This window comes from Nansenia antarctica (genome assembly GCF_963989245.1).
Source record: "Nansenia antarctica genome assembly, chromosome: 1".
Lineage (NCBI taxonomy): Eukaryota > Metazoa > Chordata > Actinopteri > Argentiniformes > Microstomatidae > Nansenia > Nansenia antarctica.
The window spans coordinates 53,675,690-53,695,689 of NC_137674.1; the positions used below are offsets into that span (position 1 = coordinate 53,675,690).

Genomic DNA, 20,000 nt, shown 5'->3' on the forward strand with positions numbered 1-20,000 from the left:
CACTGAATGATTCGCTAACGAGCAGGAGGAATACTAAGTATCTTCTCTTCTCTTCCATTTTGATTGTTCTCTTGTCATATTTGTCTACTTTGAGTGCACTTAGTAACTCCAACTTCTGTTTGACCATTAACCCTGTACTGACTAATATCACAATGTGCTTTCTCCCTTTTCCTGTTCTTCTGTCACTCAGGAGGACACATAGACGCTGCATTAGGGTTGGACGGTTTTACGGTTAAACCGAAAACCACGGTTTCTAAAAATAGCAACGTTTTTTATCAAACAACTTTTTTTTAAATGTATTTGTAACATTTAATCACAACGTCATGAATTGCTTTATATAATAAATGCCTTAAGAGTGTGTGGTTGAAGATGCTATTGTCACGATCCAACTATTTCTGTTGTGTCTGTCATGTCTGTCATGGCACTGGTCATCTCCCACCTTGATTACTGCAACGTACTCCTGAAACCTGGATCACACCAGAAAACACAGCTACACCAGCAGCCCTCTCTGGCGCCTACTCCTTTTCTCATTCCCCTAGACCCTCTGGTCGAGGGGGAGGCACAGGACTCCTCATCTCGCCCAAGTGGTCACATACTGTCCTTCCCCTGGCACACCTGTCTATATCCTCCATTAAATTTCATGCTGCTTTTGTCTCCTCCTCGGTCAACTCCACATTGTTGTCATCTATCACCCCCCAGGCCAGCTCGGTGACTTCCTAGGCGAGATGGATGGCCTTCTCAGCTCCTTCCCTGATGATGGCACTCCGCTCGTACTACTAGGTGACTTCAATTTCCAATCAGAGAAGCTTCTCTCATCCGGAGTACTTGACCTTCTCCTCTCCTTCGGCCTTACCCTGTCCCCCTCTCCTCCGACTCATAAGGCAGGCAATCAGCTCGACTTTGTCTTCACCAGATCTTCCCACACTTCCAACCTTACTGTTACCCCTCTTCCAGTTTCTGATCACCACTTTATATCCTTCTCCCTCCCCCTCAAAACCTCCTCCTCCCTGTCAGCCTCTAACCACTTAAGACCCTCTCGTCGTAACCTACGTACCCTGTCCTCCATCACCCTCTCTTCTTCTGTCCTATCCTCCCTACCCTCTGTTGAATCCTTCTCCCTTCTATCCACTGATGCGGCATCCTCAACCCTCCTGTCCGCTCTCACCTCATCCTTCGACACCCTCTGTCCACTAACCTTGAAGCCAGCTCGATCCTCTCCTCGAGCTCCCTGGCTCTCTGAAACGCTACATGCTTGTAGACTCGAGCTCAGAGCAGCTGAGAGGAAATGGAGAAAAACTGGCCTTTCTGATGACCTTAACCTCTATCACTCTCTCCTTTCCAACTACGCCTCCTCGGCATCAGCTGCTAAAGCATCCTACTATCATTCTAAAATACATTCTTCTGCCTCTAATCCTAGAAAACTGTTCTCCACTTTCTCTTCACTCCTTAATCCACCTCCTCCCCCTCCTCCTTCCTCCCTGTCCGCCGATGACTTTGTCACCTACTTTGAAAAAAAGGTGGACGACATCAGCAGCACCTTTTCCCCCCCACCTCTCCCTCCTCCTACTAATGATGCTAACACCCCTTCTAAACTCTCTCCTCGACACTCGGTCTCTGGCTTGTCATCTTTTTTCCCCCCTCTCCCCTGATGAGATTCTCACACTTATCACATCAAAGCGGGCAACCACATGCCCTCTTGATCCCATCCCCTCCTCTCCGATCCAATCCATTTCCACCGACATCCTTCCTTACCTTACCACCCTAATCAACTCCTCCCTATCCACAGGATCTGTCCCAGCGGCCTTCAAAATAGCCAGAGTCAAGCCCCTCCTCAAGAAACCTACCCTTGACCCTTCATCTGTCCACAATAATAATAAAGTCATAAATAAATAAATTACAGACCTGTATCCCTTCTCTCCTTCCCCTCCAAAACCCTTGAACGCGCGGCATCTAAACAACTGACTGACTATCTCCGGAAGATGGAACACTTAGACCCACCAATCCGGCTTCAAGGCTGGGCACTCCACTGAGACTGCTCTCCTTGCTGTCACAGAGGCCTTCCACTCTGCTCAAGCTTCCTCCCTCTCCTCTGTTCTCATTCCCCTGGACATGTTTGCTGCCTTCGACACAGTCAACCACCAGATCCTTCTCTCTATCCTCTCAGAACTTGGCATCTCTGGCACTGCACACTCCTGGTTTGCTTCCTACCTGGCGGGTCGCTCCTACCAGGTGACTTGGAGAGAATCGTTGTCTTCTCCACAAACCCTCACCACTGGGGTACCCCAGGGCTCTGTCCTAGGGCCTACTGTTCTCCCTCTATGCCAAGTCTCAGCTATGCAGATGACACTCAACTCTTCCTGTCTTTCCCCCCCTCTGACCGACATGTGGCAACAGGTATCTCTGCATGTCTCGCTGACATCTCTACGTGGATGTCAGCCCACCATCTCATCCTTAACTGTAACAAGACCGAGCTACTCTTCAACCTTGGGAAAGTCTGCCCTCTCTAAGATTTCTCCATCACAGTGGTGAACTCTACACCACTCTCCTCACCAGAGAAGCCTCGCAACACTCTTGACCCAGTCACTGGTCATCTCCCACCTTCACTACTGCAACGCACTCCTGGCCGGGCTCCCCGCCTCCGCCATCAGACCTCTGCAGCTCATCCAGAATGCTGTTGCTCGTCTGGTGTTCTACCTCCCCAAATTTTCTCAGGTTACCCCCCTCCTTGGCACCCTTCACTGGCTCCCGATAGCAGCTCGCATCAGATTCAAGACCCTGGTGCTTGCCTACCAGGCAGCAAAAGGGACAGCCCCTGCCTACCTGCAAGCAATGGTTACCCCCAAACTTCAGCCCGTTCACTCCGCTCCTCCACCTCTGCTGGCCGACTGACCCCACCACCTCTACGCCAACGCGGCAGTCACGCTGCCCGGTCATGTCTCTTCACTACTCTCCCTCCCCTCTGGTGGAATGAGTTTCCCACGGCTGTCAGAACTGCAGAATCACTCCCCATCTTCCGTCGGAGACTGAAGACCCATCTCTTCAGGCTACATCTTAACATCTACTACCCCCAAGCACTGTGTCTCCTGAGACACCAGCTTCCCCTTATACTGTGTCTCCTAAGATTTCTACTTCCCTTCTTGTACTGTTTCTCCAGTGTCTATTAACTAAACGTTCTTCTTCTATCACAACGACTGCCAATGGCCCCTGGCCTGAGCTAGATTACTCTTCCTGCTACGACTGGTGAATTGATAATTCACTTGCTTGTCAAATGTATTGATTGTAAGTTGGGTCAGTTTGGAATAAGGCGTCCGCTAAATGCCAAAAATGTAAATGTAAGGAGGAGATGAATATCAAGGTCTGTTTTGAGAACTGAAAACAGGTTTCTGGATAAACACTCTCTCTCTCTCTCTCTCTCTCTCTCTCTCTCTCTCTCTCTCTCTCTCTCTCTCTCTCATTTCATCTCAACCCTTCTCTCCCTCTCTCACCCCCCCCTCTCTATGTCCTGCCATCAATATTTGATCATGGGTAGTGAGTGAGAGAGAGCAGACGGGGTAGCCTCCCTCCCCTCCTTCCCCCCTACCGGCAGTGTCTGATGTGGCTGGCAGCAGAGCTCTGAATTGACATATAAAGGTTAAAACCCTCCTCCCTTCAACTGACGTCCCCCTGCAAGTCACATCAACAGAGTGTGTGTGTATGTGTGTGTGTGTGTGTGTGTGATTGTTTGTTTGTTGATGTATGTCTGCATTCCTGTGTTTGTGTGCCACATTCCTGTGTGTGTGTGTGTGTGTGTGTGTGTGTGTGCCAGACCCTGGCAGCTGAAGTCTAATCATCCGCAGAGTGGCCAGGTCTGAAGGGACCTTTCCTCCGCTCCAGTTCTCGCTCACCCAGACCTCACCCAGACGTTAAGGGAAGCAACACACAGACACACACACTCAGACAGACCAAACAGACCATTCCCCGGAGCAGGGAGAAGAGCACAGTACAACACCCACTCAATCCATAGCTTCTCTGGGAAATGTGAACAATAGGCATTTTAATATTTGATGCGCAACGTTTAGTAAAATGACTAGGAGTGTTAAATGCTGGAGGAAGGCATTTCGACACGACTGTCTTGCAAGTGTCAGGGATCGTTTTTCATAATGATGTAAGATTGTTAAGGCACATTATTTAACGGGTTTGACGTGTGTGTGTGTGTGTGTGTGTGTGTGTGTGTGTGAGACGAAGACACCATCCTGCTAATCCAGCACCATCACAGCCTCCTGACCTAGGCCTCACATGTCCCAACTGTGGCAGGATATGTGGTTCTAGCATCAGGATATGTGGTTCTAGCATCAGGATATGTGGTTCTAGCATCGGGCTTCATAGTCATCTGCAGTGGCATCGTCGCCAACAACGATAGCCACTGACAAACATATTCATCACAACACAAGGAAGCTGCATACTCTTGTGCGGGTGGGTGTGAGTATGGGAGACAGAGTGAGGGGAGAGAGAGAGAGCAAGAAAGAGTGTGTGTGTGTATGCGTGCGTGTATGGTAGAGCAGTGCCAGGCTCATGTCACTCTGTGTGTGTGTGTGTGTGTGTGTGTGTGTGTGTGTGTGTCTGTATGTGTGTGTGTGTCTGTCTGTCTGTGTGTGCGTGTGTGTCTATGTCTGTCTGTGTGTGTGTCTGCATGTGTGTGCGTGTGTGTGTGTGTCTGCATGTGTGTGCCTGTGTGTGTGTGTGTGTGTGTGTGTGTGTGTGTCACCTGTCGGTCCTTCAGGACAGCCTGGCTCCTGTACAGCAGCAGCAGACGTACGTCCCGGTCCCTCAGGCTGAAGCTGTTCTCCAGGACCTGCAGCACCTCTATGCGCGGCCTCACGGCCAGGGACCCGTCGCCGCAGAACGGACGCAACCACGCCAGCAGGTCGTCAGAGCTGACCGCACCGTCACTGGGAGGAGGGATGGAGGAGAGAGAGAGAGATGAAAATAAGTCACTATACAGCTACTGGAACACTCAAATACTCATACACAGGTAAGAACCAGACACCCGACAGACAGGCAGGCAGACAGGCAGACAGGCAGGCAGACAGACAGCCATAAATGACCAGGAGCCTGTGTGTGTGTGTGTGTGTGTGTGTGTGTGTGTGTATCTTACCCGCTCTGGACGTTGTTGTGTACGGCGGTCACCATGCCCTCCAGCACCCTGAGGGGTTCTGGGTAATCTCTGAGAGCATCCTCGTCTCCGCTGCAGAGACAGACAGACAGACAGGACACCACTCTATGTTTATGTACCGTAGCAAACATCAAATACTTCAATAAACAAAGCAGAGGTATAAGAAAGGGTGACAGGCAGACAGACAGGCAGACAGACAGACAGGAAGACAAACAGACAGGCAGACAGACAGGTAGACAGACACGCAGGCAGACAGATAGGCAAGCAGACAGACAGACAGACAGGAAGACAAACAGACAGACAGGCAGACAGGTAGAAAGACACGCAGGCAGACAGATAGGCAAGCAGACAGACAGACAGGAAGACAAACAGACAGGCAGACAGACAGGTAGACAGACACGCAGGCAGACAGATAGGCAAGCAGACAGACAGACAGGAAGACAAACAGACAGGCAGACAGACAGGTAGACAGACAGGCAGGCAGACAGACGGGTAGGCAGACAGAGAGCGAGAAAGAAAGCCAAAGAGAAAGAAAAAGACAGAAAAAAACGTCCTTCGGATGGAGTGAACTCTCAAAGGTAGAACCAAATTGAAAATAACGATTCAAGGAATATATGTAAGTGGTATAATTTTTGTCTGATTCCAGAGGTAATGACTTGCTAAAGTGCAACTTGAAGATGCATTTGTGCTTCAGTGACATTATCATTCATCTTTTTTCATAGAAATACACTCATCTCCAGGTGTACAGGAGACAACTCAAAGGCAATTACTGTGGACTGGCGTGAAGGCAGAAATAAGTACAGGTGTGCAGACATTTTTCAAAAGACAGCGTCACTAGTCACTACCTTCTAGTGAGGCGCTTTGCATACCTGCTGATCTATATGAGTAGGGATCACTTCTTGGCCAGGGGGTTACAATGCACGGTGATTTGTAGATCAGCGATTCTGTGCAGCACCTTGTTCAGGCTGATCCCTCTGAACCGAACTCAATGTAATGGTGACTGCTGAACTGAACTGAACTGACAGAACAGAGTGTGCACTTCTTATATCTGTAGTGTGTCCTCTGTGGCTCAGTTGGAAGTAGCATGGCGCTAACAACGCTTAGGTTGTGGGTTCGATTCCTGCTGGGACCATATATACTGATAAATGTATGCACTCACTGGAATGTAAGTCGCTTTGGAAAAAAGCGTCTGATAAATGTATATTATTATTATTATTATTATAAGTGCACTTGTTAGGTTAACTACACCTAGGTCAAATAGGGTTAGGTAGGAGCAACATGTTCTTATTGACAGTGTACTACATGACTGTGTAATTCAATTCTGTGTTGTTCATCACTGAGGTGTTTACATGCCAGTGCGACTGGGAATGACAGGACTGCAGTGTGACATGGCTTGGAAGGTAGCAGTAGGAGTGTCCTTGACTGAACACATTTTTATGGAGTATCTGTTCAATATAACAGGTGGAATCTAGCCCTGAGCTCGTGATGTCAGTGGGATTGGAGGGAAATTTTAGTTTTCCTTGGAATGTTGTGAACACCCGCTCCACGCTCACATACTCTGCTCTGATAAGACCATCTGACCAGATGAATGGCCAATCAAATGGACAATTGATTGACACACAAGTGTGTCACGGTAAATGGGACGCACTGGATGTGTGTGTGTGTGTGTGTGTGTGTGTGTGTGTATGTTTGATGTGTGTGAGAATCCTGCAGTATCCTTATGGTGTATCCTGGACCCTATTCTGCAGATGGTGTGTGTGTGTCGCCAGAGGAGGGCAATTTTTCACAAAGGCAGTGGAAAAAAAGGTAATTTCCCCTGACTCAACTCTACTTGGATGCTAGGTGCACAAATAAACAAGCCTGTGTGCACACACACACACTCGCACACGTACACGTACACGTACACGTACACACACACACACACACACAAAGAAATGACTGGCAAGATACCGAAAGATGACACAACACTTTTACACAGCACATTCACCATTCACATTATCTCTCACACACAAACACACACACACACACACACACACACACACACACACACACACACCTTGAATGACAGATACAAAGGACATCTATTAGTAATAGATGCAGGTTTCCTCTTTGTACAGAGAGCCCAGTGTGGGCCTGAGTCGTTCATCCCTGCCAGCCTGTCCTCTTTTACACAGCAAGACAAACACCACAGGCACACACACACACACAGGCAGACCCACATACACACACAGGCAGACCCACATACACACACAGGCAGACCCACGTACACACACACGCAGACCGACAAACACACAGGCAGAAAGGAAAGAGAGGCAACAAACACACACACGCACACGCATACATGCACATGCACGCACGCGCACACACACACGCACACGCACACGCACACACACACGCACACGCACACACACACACACACACACACACACACACACACACCTCCAGTGAGCAGGGTGAGACCTTGTGGGGAAGAGCTGTATCAGGCCAGAGTAATTAAACAGATAATGACTCTGTGGCCTTCACTCTATCCGTCCTCTGCACACACACACACACACACACACACACACACACACATACACACTGTGTGTTTGTGTGTGTGTGTGTGTGTGTGTGTGTGTGTGCGTGTGCGTGTGTGTGCGTGTGTGTGTGTGTTTGTGTGTGCGTGCGTGCGCGTGTTATCTATCCAAACTATGGTCCATTGAGCAGCCGTAAATGACCAGGAAATGAGGGAGGAATCACAATCTAGGAAATTGGCTCTAATTCAGCGAGCCAATCAGTTACGCCGATAATATGTCTAGACTTCTAAACACAGAGATGCTCATTGGTTGGCTGTGATTAACTAAAAGTTGCCGTAAAAAACGGCTGGAAATCGACTGAAGTAAACTGGTTCATGAGTCACTTCAATGGCTAGTTTGAAATGTCATCGCAAACTAATTTCTGATTCTCAGAAAAACACTCAACGACTCGATTTTAAATGACTTTGAGGTTATTTTCCGGGCTATGCTAATTCATGGTACATTGAGTTCCATTGCTTTTGGTGAGAGAAAGTGCTATCCATTATCCTTAAAAAATCCTTTCAGGGGCCAAATAGTTAATTTGGGTGTATTTTTGGATGAACTATCCCTTTGAGAGCAGCGGTTTCTGCACACAGGGCCACCAGCAACATGTTCACAACGGAGCAAATGTATTTTAACTCAGAAAATGGCGCAAATGGATTTCTTGGGAGAAATCTGTTGTGCTCGAGGAATACGATTTCCATGAGAGCAGCATTGTTGTCCCACAAGCCAGGAGGTTAGACGGTACTCCTTGTCTCACGAGTAAAAAAAAACAAAATAAACAAGGTATAATATGTCCTTATTCCCTTGACGATGACGAGGTGATGCAGTAGTTCTAGACTCATTACACGTTCTAATGCTTTGGTCCTCATATCGGGATCTGATGTAATGATCAGACTTTTCTTTTCGAAAAATGTGAACTAATTTCCCCGTTGTTGAAAGTCAGTGACACATCGCTAGTCAACTAACACAGCTTGTTTTGTGAGCCTGCTAACAATGTAAAGTAGTGTTATAGTTAACTAGGTAGCAGTGGGGATTACTCACCGCAATCTATTGCGCTGCAGTATTTTGGCTTGACTAGCGAGTTTGTGTTGTGATTCTCAACAGCGTTGAAACGTAGTTCTGTGTTTCAAAATAAAAGTCAGAACATTTTGATTGGGTGCCGATATGCAGACCAAAAGACTAGAACGTGTCATATATTTGTTCATGAGCAGGGCAGGATGACGCAGAATTCATGAATTAAAAATCAGAGAACATCACAAAATTTTCTATATTTATCCCAACATACCAGTGGCTTTAGGGGTACATATGTAACACCATCCTACTTCATAAAGCTATATGACCTTATGTAAGTTGTGTGAGTGGGATGTAAATGTGTGTGTGTGTGTGTCCATCTGCTAACATGTGCATCTGCCTGTCCATTTCTCTATTAGCGGGCGTCCATTTGTGTGTGTGTGTGTGTGTGTGTGTGTGTGTGTGTGTGTGTGTGTGTGTGTGTGTGTGCACGTGTCCGAGTGTGCACAGAGAGAAAGTTCAGCCCAACAAGTACTTTATTGAAGAGAGAGAGAGACAGAGACACAGAGAGAAAAGGAGAGAGAGAAGGAAAGACATTGATAGAGAGGGGGAGAGAGCAGGAGAGAGAGGGAGAGAGAGAGAGAGACAGAGCAGGAGAGAGAGGGAGAGAGAGAGAGACAGAGAAAGAGTGAGGGAGAGAGAGAGAGAGAGAGGGAGGGAGAGAGAGACAGAGAGAGAGAGAGAGACAGAGAGAGAGAGACAGAGAGAGAGAGGGAGACAGAGGGGGAGACAGAGAGAGAGCGAGGGAGAGAGAGCAAGAGAAAGAGACAGAGAGAGAGTGAGGGAGAGAGAGAGAGAGAGAGAGAGAGAGAGAGAGAGAGAGGTGTATTTACCTGAGGGCAGAAACCACTCTCTCCACGGCGTCCTGAAGGACACTTTTGATTGACAGGTCCAGGGGGCCGACGGCCACGCCCAGCAGGTCACCTATCTGCTCCAGGGGCTGTCCATCTGCTGCCATGGCAACCGCAAGGGCATGAACCTTTGACCTCTCAGAGCGGGAGAGATCATACGCTCGGCTGTAGCTCTGCAACCTCTCCTGAAGAGAGGAGAGAGAGGGAGGGGGAGAGAGAGAGAGTGAGATGTCAGGGGCGGCTGTGGCGCAGTAGGTAGAGCCGCTGTCTAATGATCGCAAGGTTGGCAGATTGGTGGTTCGATTCCCGGCTGGCCACATGTCGAAGTGTCCTTGGGCGAGACACTGAAACCCAAATTGCCCCCAATGAGCGGGCCAGGGCCTTGCATGGTAGCTTGCCGCCATTGGTGTGTGAATGTGTGAATGAGAGGCCATTGAGAGGCCATTGTAAAGCGTTTGTTGGACTTATTCCAAAATAAGTCCAACAAACGCTTTGGAATCAGTCCATTTTACCATTAGGCCTCTACATACAATCAGCATGTAACAATCCCACTGATTGACTGCATGATGAAGGCTATTCACAAGACAGAGGGAAAAGACACACACAAGAGAGGGAGGGAAGAGATGAAGAGGAGATGTGTGTGTGTGTGGGCGGGGTGTGTGAGAGAGAGAGAGAGAGAGAAGGATGGCCTTTGTTTGAGAGCTCAGACTGGATGTCCTCCACGTATTGACACAAACGTCTGACCTCCCTCACCACCTCCACATTCATTTCACTCTCCTCTGTTTGCAAAAGAAGGAAGACTTAATACTTGTATCTGTGGGTGCGTGCATGCTCAGTGTGTGTGCGTGTATGTGTGCGAGTGTATGTGCACAGTGTGTGTGTGTGTGTGTGCGTCTGTACGTGCATAGTGTGTGTGTCTGTCTGTGTGTGTGTGTGTGTGTGTGTGTGTGTGTGTGTGTGTGTGTGTGTAGCCAGGACTAAGGCTGCAGTGTGCTATTTGCTGCGTTCATTATTTCTGCTCAGGGACAGGTGTGTGTCCTACATGAGGATGGATCTGTACTGCAGGCCACACACTGCACCTGACAAATGACTACAGTACCCACAATCCACTAGGCCTGGCCTACCTATTTCTGCCAGTTGCAGCTGCACTAAAACTCCTAGGAGGTGATTATTACTCGGTGCCTTTTACAGTGCAACTGCAACTGTGTGTGTGTGTGTGTGTGTGTGTGTGTGTGTGTGTGTGTGTGTGTGTGTGTGTAGATGGGTAACCATTTTTTAACAGCCTTTTTTTTATGCCACAGTCATACAACAAATTCCTGTGGGAAACACTGGTGTGTGTGTGTGTGTGTGTATGTGCGTAGATAGATGTGTGTGTGTGTTCATGTGTACATTGTGTGACTACGAATGTCTGTGTGTGTGTGTGTGTGTGTGTGTGTGTATGTGTGTGTGTGTGTGTGTGTGAGTGTGTGTGTGTGTGTGTGTGTGTGTGTGACTAGGTGACAGCAGCTAACGAGGTGGCGTGGCGGAGGGCCAGATGGTGCTAAACCCCAGGCAGCGCTACAGACCTCCATCTCTGACGTGGACACACACTTCACCTGGCCTGTCCCCCCCACGCCAGGACAGCCTAGTCAGGCAGAACACACACTGGCAGGAGCCAGCCCAGGAATATGCAGAACTAGCATCCATTACCACCCTGTCCATCCTAGAGGGAGACCTTAGAGGTCAGAAGGAGGGGTGGGAGAGGGGGGTGTGTGTGTGTGTGTGTGTGCGTCCGGTGTGTGTGTGTCTGGTGTGTGTCCGCTGTGTGTGTCTGACTTGTGTCTCTGCTCTGTGTGTGTGTGTGTGTGTGTGTGTGTCCAGTGTGTGTGTGTGTGTGTGTATGTGTGTCTGGTGTGTCCCCGCTGTGTGAGTGTGTGTGTCCGTGTCTGGTGTGTGTGTGTGTGTGTGTGTGTGTGTGTGTGTGTGCGTAGCATATAAACACGTCGTTGAACTTGTAGCTGTTCTCTTCTCTGTACGTTGCCCTTTTCCAGAGCTGACGTCCATTCGCGCTTGGGGACACTTCGACTGCGTCTAATTTGGGAAAGCTATCCTACTTTACATCTCATGCTGCTTCTACCTGCTGTATTTACTTTAAGCGAGAGTTCTGCTTATTCTGTAACTGTATTCTGTAACTGTCAAAACGCCAATAGCTACTGCCGTACGCAACAAAGTTCCTCCAGAAACCTTTCTAAAACGCTTTGAATAACGGAGGGAAAATACATTTCCAAACGATTGGTGAACAAAAAAAAAAAACAGATCCACCAATCGGGTTCCCTGGAAGGAGAAAGGGGGAGGGGTTTACCTGGTGGCTGTTTTGAAGGGAGGTGATGAAGGCGTGGCCTAGCGTGTCCAGGTGGGCCAGGGACTGCTGCAGGTGGGAGAGGGCGTGGTCAAAGCTGAAGGCGCCCTCATCCCCGTCGCCCTTGTCGCCGCCCCAAATTTTCTTCACCGCCCTCTTCATCACCTCAGCACGGGTCTGCACGCTCAACTAGAGAGAGAAGGAGAGGGAGAGTAGGAGGGAGAGAGATAGAGAAGGAGGGAGAGAGATAGAGAAGGAGGGAGAGAGATAGAGAGGGAGAGAGATAGAGAAGGAGGGAGAGAGATAGAGAAGGAGGGAGAGAGATAGAGAAGGAGGGAGAGAGATAGAAGGAGGGAGGGACAGAGGGAAAGAGAAGGCGAGAGAGAGAGAAGGGTTATACATACGTATAGTAACACACATACAGTACGTACACACACTCACACACACACACACACACACACACACAGACACACACACGCACGCACACACACTTCATGTGTCAAGGTACTTTATTGAACACCTGAGAGTGTCTCAGCAACACAACCTCAAGCTACATCATTCTGAGCCAGTGAGCTGAGGCGGACAGAAAGGCGATACACACATTAAGGACCTCCTATTCAGCGCTGGGAGCTCAATAACGCTGCAGTCAGATCAACGTGAGAGACATACTGGAGGAACGCATGAGAAAGGTTTCATAAATGCTGGCAAGGGCGTGGTCCCTTAAAGGGGATGATTGGTGCCTGACAAGGGCGTGGTCCCTTAAAGGGGATGATTGGTGCCTGACAAGGGCGTGGTCCCTTAAAGGGGATGATTGGTGCCTGACAAGGGCGTGGTCCCTTAAAGGGGATGTCTGATCTAAAGAGAACAACAGCAGTAGGTTAGCAGAGGACCTTTAACGGCTATCCTGTCATCGTCACTGCAGAGTGTGTGTGTGTGTGTGTGTGTGTGTGTGAGTTTGTGTGTGAGTGTGTGTACGTGTGTACGTGTGTGTGTGTGTTTGTAAGTGCATGTGTGTGTTTGTACGTGCATGTGTGTGTGTGTGTGTGTGTGTGGATGTGGATGTGTGTGTGTGTGTGTGTGTGTGTGTGTGTGTGTGGGTGTGTGTGTGTACACGTCCCTATGATTGCTGAGGTAATAGGGCATTAGGGCTGGGGGGGACACCGGTATGAGTCTGTGCTGTGAGATGTCTTTTGATGACACCTTCAACACTGCTGTTCCCTCCTCTCCTCTCCTCCCCTCTCCTCTCCTCTCCTTTCCTAGCATGAGCAGACTGCGTGCCAAGTTTAGCATTGTGACTGCCAATGTCCCATAGATGATCCTAGCATAGATTGCTTTTCTTATGATGACTGATGGATAGATGATTCACTTACTTGGACAAGAAATGTTGTAATGTAATGTTGCTTTGGGTAAAGAAGTCTGCTAATTGCCAAAATATGTAAATGTGATCTGGAGAACGAGCAGCTTTCCATACAGGCGGCAACCAGAGAGACAGAAGAGATTGGGCAGCAGAAGAAATAGCTGAGATTTGACATAAATGAATGGATGAATGGATGGATGAATGGATGAATGGATGGATGGATGGATGACTGAATGGATGAATGGCCTCCTCTACTGTGTGTGTGTGTGTGTACGTACGTGTGTTACTATGAGTATAACCCCTCTCTCTCTCAGTCTCACTCCCTCTCTCTCCCTCTCTCCTTCCTTCTCTCTCCCTCCTTCTCGGGTTGACAGTGGCTGTTTGGTGTGACAGTGACATATTGCATAGGTCTGCCTGTCTCTCTATCTTAATAGAAATGCCATTTAGCTGATGCGTGTTGATGCTGCTGCTTATCCAAAGCAACTTACATTGCAGTGCATTTTTCAGTATATATGGTCCCAGCGGCCCGGGAACCGAACCCACAACCTGAGCGCTGTTAGCGCTATGCTGTACCGACAGAGGACCGTAATATTCACAATGAGATTCAACAGGTTCTGTCATCCAGACCTAGGTAGATCCCCTGTAGGCCATGTGAGTCGTGTGAGTCATACTCATGACACATATTTATAATTTATGATAGACACAAAACATACTGTCAAATACTGTCGTGTGTGTGTGTGTGTGTGTGTGTGTGTGTGTGCGTGCGTGCGTGCGTGCGTGCGTGCATGTGTGTGTGTGTTATCATAGCTTAGGGACTGTTCGGTGAGAGCAGCAGCTTAAGCATTCAGGGGGAGATTCAATCTCTTCTCCTCTCTTCTGCTGCTAACACACTCTCTCCATTCCTCTCCTCTCCTCCTAACATACTCTCTCTTCTCCTCCTAACACACTCTCTCCATTCCTCTCCTCTCCTCTCACCCTAACACACTCTCTCCATTCCTCTCCTCTCCTCTCACCCTAACACACTCTCTCCATTCCTCCCCTCTCCTCTCACCCTAAAACACTCTCTCCATTCCTCCCCTCTCCTCTCACCCTAACACACTCTCTCCATTCCTCTCCTCTCCTCTCACCCTAACACACTCTCTCCATTCCTCTCCTCTCCTCTCACCCTAACACACTCTCTCCATTCCTCTCCTCTCCTCTCACCCTAACACACTCTCTCCATTCCTCTCCTCTCCTCTCACCCTAACACACTCTCTCCATTCCTCTCCTCTCCTCTCACCCTAACACACTCTCTCCATTCCTCTCCTCTCCTCTCACCCTAACACACTCTCTCCATTCCTCTCCTCTCTTCTCCTCCTAACACACTCTCTCCATTCCTCTCCTCTCCTCTCACCCTAACACACTCTCTCCATTCCTCTCCTCTCCTCTCACCCTAACACACTCTCTCCATTCCTCTCCTCTCCTCTCACCCTAACACACTCTCTCCATTCCTCTCCTCTCCTCTCACCCTAACACACTCTCTCCATTCCTCTCCTCTCCTCTCACCCTAACACACTCTCTCCATTCCTCTCCTCTCCTCTCACCCTAACACACTCTCTCCATTCCTCTCCTCTCCTCTCACCCTAACACACTCTCTCCATTCCTCTCCTCTCCTCTCACCCTAACACACTCTCTCCATTCCTCTCCTCTCCTCTCACCCTAAAACACTCTCTCCATTCCTCTCCTCTCACCCTAACACACTCTCTCCATTCCTCTCCTCTCCTCTCCTCCTAACACGCTCTCTCCTCTCCTCTCCTCTCCTCTCACCCTAACACACTCTCTCCATTCCTCTCCTCTCCTCTCACCCTAACACACTCTCTCCATTCCTCTCCTCTCCTCTCACCCTAACACACTCTCTCCATTCCTCTCCTCTCCTCTCCTCCTAACACACTCTCTCCATTCCTCTCCTCTCCTCTCCTCCTAACACACTCTCTCCATTCCTCTCCTCTCACCCTAACACACTCTCTCCATTCCTCTCCTCTCACCCTAACACACTCTCTCCATTCCTCTCCTCTCCTCTCACCCTAACACACTCTCTCCATTCCTCTCCTCTCCTCTCACCCTAACACACTCTCTCCATTCCTCTCCTCTCCTCTCACCCTAACACACTCTCTCCATTCCTCTCCTCTCCTCTCACCCTAACACACTCTCTCCATTCCTCTCCTCTCTTCTCACCCTAACACACTCTCTCCATTCCTCCCCTCTCCTCTCCTCTCCTCCTAACACACTCTCTCCATTCCTCTCCTCTCCTCTCACCCTAACACACTCTCTCCATTCCTCTCCTCTCCTCTCACCCTAACACACTCTCTCCATTCCTCTCCTCTCCTCTCACCCTAACACACTCTCTCCATTCCTCTCCTCTCCTCTCCTCCTAACATACTCTCTCTTCTCCTCTCCTCTCACCCTAACACACTCTCTCCATTCCTCTCCTCTCCTCTCCTCCTAACACACTCTCTCCATTCCTCTCCTCTCCTCTCACCCTAACACACTCTCTCCATTCCTCTCCTCTCCTCTCACCCTAACACACTCTCTCCATTCCTCTCCTCTCCTCTCACCCTAACACACTCTCTCCATTCCTCTCCTCTCCTCTCACCCTAAAACACTCTCTCCATTCCTCTCCTCTCCTCTCACCCTAACACACTCTCTCCATTCCTCTCCTCTCCTCTCACCCTAACACACTCTCTCCATTCCTCTCCTCTCCTCTCACCCTAACACACTCTCTCCATTCCTCTCCTCTCCTCTCACCCTAACACACTCTCTCCATTCCTCTCCTCTCCTCTCACCCTAAAACACTCTCTCCATTCCTCTCCTCTCCTCTCACCCTAACACACTCTCTCCATTCCTCTCCTCTCCTCTCCTCCTAACACACTCTCTCCATTCCTCTCCTCTCCTCTCACCCTAACACACTCTCTCCATTCCTCTCCTCTCCTCTCACCCTAACACACTCTCTCCATTCCTCTCCTCTCCTCTCACCCTAACACACTCTCTCCATTCCTCTCCTCTCCTCTCACCCTAACACACTCTCTCCATTCCTCTCCTCTCCTCTCACCCTAACACACTCTCTCCATTCCTCCCCTCTTCCCAGTGGAGCAGGCAGAGAAACATAATATCATTCTCTCAGAGAGAGAGGAGAGAGAGAGACCTACTGTATACCTATAAACCCAGAAGCATCGATTGCTAGAGCTTTGGGGGCTTGTTTAGAAACGGGACAGGGGGTCTATCTGGGGTGGTGGTGGTGGGAGGGGGTGGAGGCGAACGGGTGGACGTACGCTTCTGTGATCGATGCCACTGAGCAAAAGCCAATTTCACCTCCAAAAACAGGGGGGGGGGGGGGAGGCAGTTGGTTAGCCCCAGCCTCTCCACCACTCCCCATATCCCACTCCTGAGGAGGGGATCGATCCATTGCAGGGGGGGGGGCGGGGGTGTGAAAGGTTGGGGGCATTTAGATCAGTGAGAAGGGCAGGAGTGTTTTTCTGAGGAGCCTCTCCTATCCTCAGAGGTGTATGGATTACAGGACGGATGGAGAGGAGGTGGAGAATGATGAAGGGAGAAGAAAAAAGGGAGGACTTTCATTAGAGCTAATCTGCAGGTTAAAAAGCACAGTAGGAGAGAGGGGCATACTGGGAGTTGGAGTTTAATGGGCTCTGAGGGAAGATCAATCAGCTCTTAAATAGACACAGAGGGGAGAGAGAGAGAGAGAGAGAATAAAGACAAGAAAACTGAAGGAGAGGAGCTTGGAAGGAGAAAAGAGAAACACGTTGACACTTCGACAGCATGAAAAAAACTCTCTATTGGCAAAGCGCACCATGCTTCTTCGAATACTCGTTTCAAATTAGTTGAAATGGTAAAAAGTAGGCTATGCAGCAGGGGGGGGGGACAGGAGTGTCTACAGGTACAGGAGTGTCTACAGGTACAGGAGTGTCTACAGGAGTGTCTACAGGTACAGGAGTGTCTACAGGAGTGTCTACAGGTACAGGGGTGTCTACAGGTACAGGAGTGTCTACAGGTACAGGAGTGTCTACAGGAGTGTCTACAGGTACAGGTGTGTCTACAGGTACAGGAGTGTCTACAGGTACAGGAGTGTCTACAGGAGTGTCTACAGGGGTGTCTACAGGTACAGGAGTGTCTACAGGTACAGGAGTGTCTACAGGTACAGGGGTGTCTACAGGTACAGGGGTGTCTACAGGTACAGGAGTGTCTACAGGTACAGGAGTGTCTACAGGTACAGGAGTGTCTACAGGTACAGGAGTGTCTACAGGTACAGGAGTGTCTACAGGTACAGGAGTGTCTACAGGTACAGGGGTGTCTACAGGTACAGGGGTGTCTACAGGTACAGGAGTGTCTACAGGTACAGGGGTGTCTACAGGTAGAGAAGTTTATCCAATTTTCCAGACATTATTCGGACAGTCATCACCTGTGATACTCTAACTTGTCGACCGACCACCGTGGGCTCATGTTGACTCTAAAGATCAGGGACAAGTTCTCTAATTTCACCCACATTCATTTTTGTCCTCTGTGGGGGTCTAAGTCAAGAATAATGTATGCATTCTTCTATTCTTCTAATCTATGTGAGTCCTATTGTCCTGTACAGAGCACATCCTGGGCTTTCTAATGATGTCACAGCTGTCTGGGTGTGGCTAACAGAGCAGATGGACGTTCCGTATTTTATGGCAACAAGGGAGGTAAGTGATCATTCTTTTGCAGATAATATATTTCTTCTGCTAATAATAATACTAATAATAATATTAATAATAATAATAATAATAACTTTCTATTTGTATAACACTTTCACTGCAAATGTTGCAGCTAATAGTAATAATCAAATTATTCAATATGAGTCTTCACTTCAATTTAGCAAGATTTCAGAAATATATAGTAATTTTAATTGTTTCAAAACACAACTTTTATTCAATGTCCTCTGTAGGGGACAACAGGTCTTACTACCTCCCGTTTTTAACACATTTCCAGTCCCAGTTCTAGCCAATTCAATGAGGATTCTTCAAGATTATGCAGTCCAACAAAGTCACAAATGAACTGATGAGAAAAAGAATGATGCCCTTTGGAAGGTGAAACCTCTCTTAAACAGAGTGTAAAAACGTTCATGAAATGACAATAATTTTAACAGAAATCCACATGAAAATGAATGCAATCATTACATTACATTATTATATTCTGTGATCAAACCAAGACCCGATGTCCCCAAGAAGGGACATATGATAAAATAATAATAAAAAATAATTGAACATTTTTGCTTTCAACCCCAATACTTAAATCATCTCCCAAAAATCGGAATGTCAAAACCTTTTTTCTTCTGGAGGTTAAAACCATTAGCTACAGCTCACTTTGCCAGCAAATGTAGCTCCTCAAGTCTCAAAAGACTGATGAGGTGCCTCAAGTTTGGTTTTCTTTCTGTGGTTTGGTATTAGCTAGTTAGGTAGGCTGTAGCAGTAGCCTACTAGTCGATGTTAGCTAAGTTAGTTAGGATGTAGCAGTAGTCTGCTAGCCAACGTTAGCTAAGTTAGTTAGGATGTAACAGTAGTTTGCTAGCCAACGTTAGCATGCTATCATCCTCTAGTATTGTCATAAACAAGACCCACCCCTACACAGCACTCCTCCAATCAAAAAGGTATATTATAAATTGCGTCATCAAGGCCGTACTTATAGCTTATCATTCAAATAGGCGTTATTAGTCAATTCTATCTACAAAAGTCGGAACATTACCCATACCTTCTCTGAACAACGACCACCCCTTTCCAAACCCCCCTTCCCCACCCACCCCACCCAAACAGGAACCATCCACAACCTCAACATCCACCCACCTGATTGGCTGCCTCGGGGGAGAAGGTGATGGCATCCAGGAAGTTGACAGCATCAACAGGAAGTAGTCGGTCCAGGTACTTGGCGCAGGTGTCGTACGCGTGCAGGTAGTCCTGTTGGGATTGGGGGGGTCTCTTCAGCAGCTGGGGGTCCCCCTTCCAGAAGAGCTTGCGTAGCCAGGTGGCGTGGATGGCGCTGGGGGTGACGCTGCCCCCTCCTGGTAGAGGAAGGCGGTTGGCCAGCTTGGAGATGGACAGCACGTTCTGACTGGTTAGAACCGGTTCCAGGGCGGCCAGTGGGTCAGAGTCTCCGTCGGTTAGCTTGCGGTAGTTCAGCCCTGTGGAAATCCACCACAAGTTTATAACAGGATTATTACAGAAGTTATATGTGCATAACACAATATGAATAGACCACATCTCCACAGATATACTGTATCTAAAGATGTCATTTACATTTAGGATTGATTCCCTTATGGGAGCAGCACCTGGGGTCTGTATGAAACACACTACACAGAGGCAATACAACAGGATCTGTCAAAATATGCAGTTTTGCAGTGTGACAGTATTGAGCATCGAACACATTAAGGTATTTCATAAGCCAATTGTGAATATTAGTACTACATATCTTTATCTCCATAGGATTGATGCTTTTACAGTATAAACAATAAAATATACCATTTCACAATAGGATTGTTCTTGTTTAGCTTAGCATTTAAGCTAGCGCAAAAGAGTATGTACTCACTGAGCACCTTATTAGGAACACCTGTACTCATTCATTCAGGTGGTGTAATGGTGTGGGGGATGTTTTCTTGGCACAC

General features: G+C 48.3%; 1 protein-coding gene across 1 annotated transcript in view; it reads right to left on the reverse strand.

The window, feature by feature from the left end:
* nbas (NBAS subunit of NRZ tethering complex) overlaps positions 1–20,000 on the reverse strand; it is a gene marked incomplete at its 5' end in the record, with an annotated part of 211,318 nt that overhangs the window by 56,607 nt on the left and 134,711 nt on the right. The window contains 5 exon segments of the mRNA XM_080550415.1: positions 4,745–4,928; positions 5,135–5,224; positions 9,615–9,817; positions 11,974–12,159; positions 19,186–19,520. Of these exon segments, the coding sequence (XP_080406541.1) occupies positions 4,745–4,928; positions 5,135–5,224; positions 9,615–9,817; positions 11,974–12,159; positions 19,186–19,520 (998 nt within the window).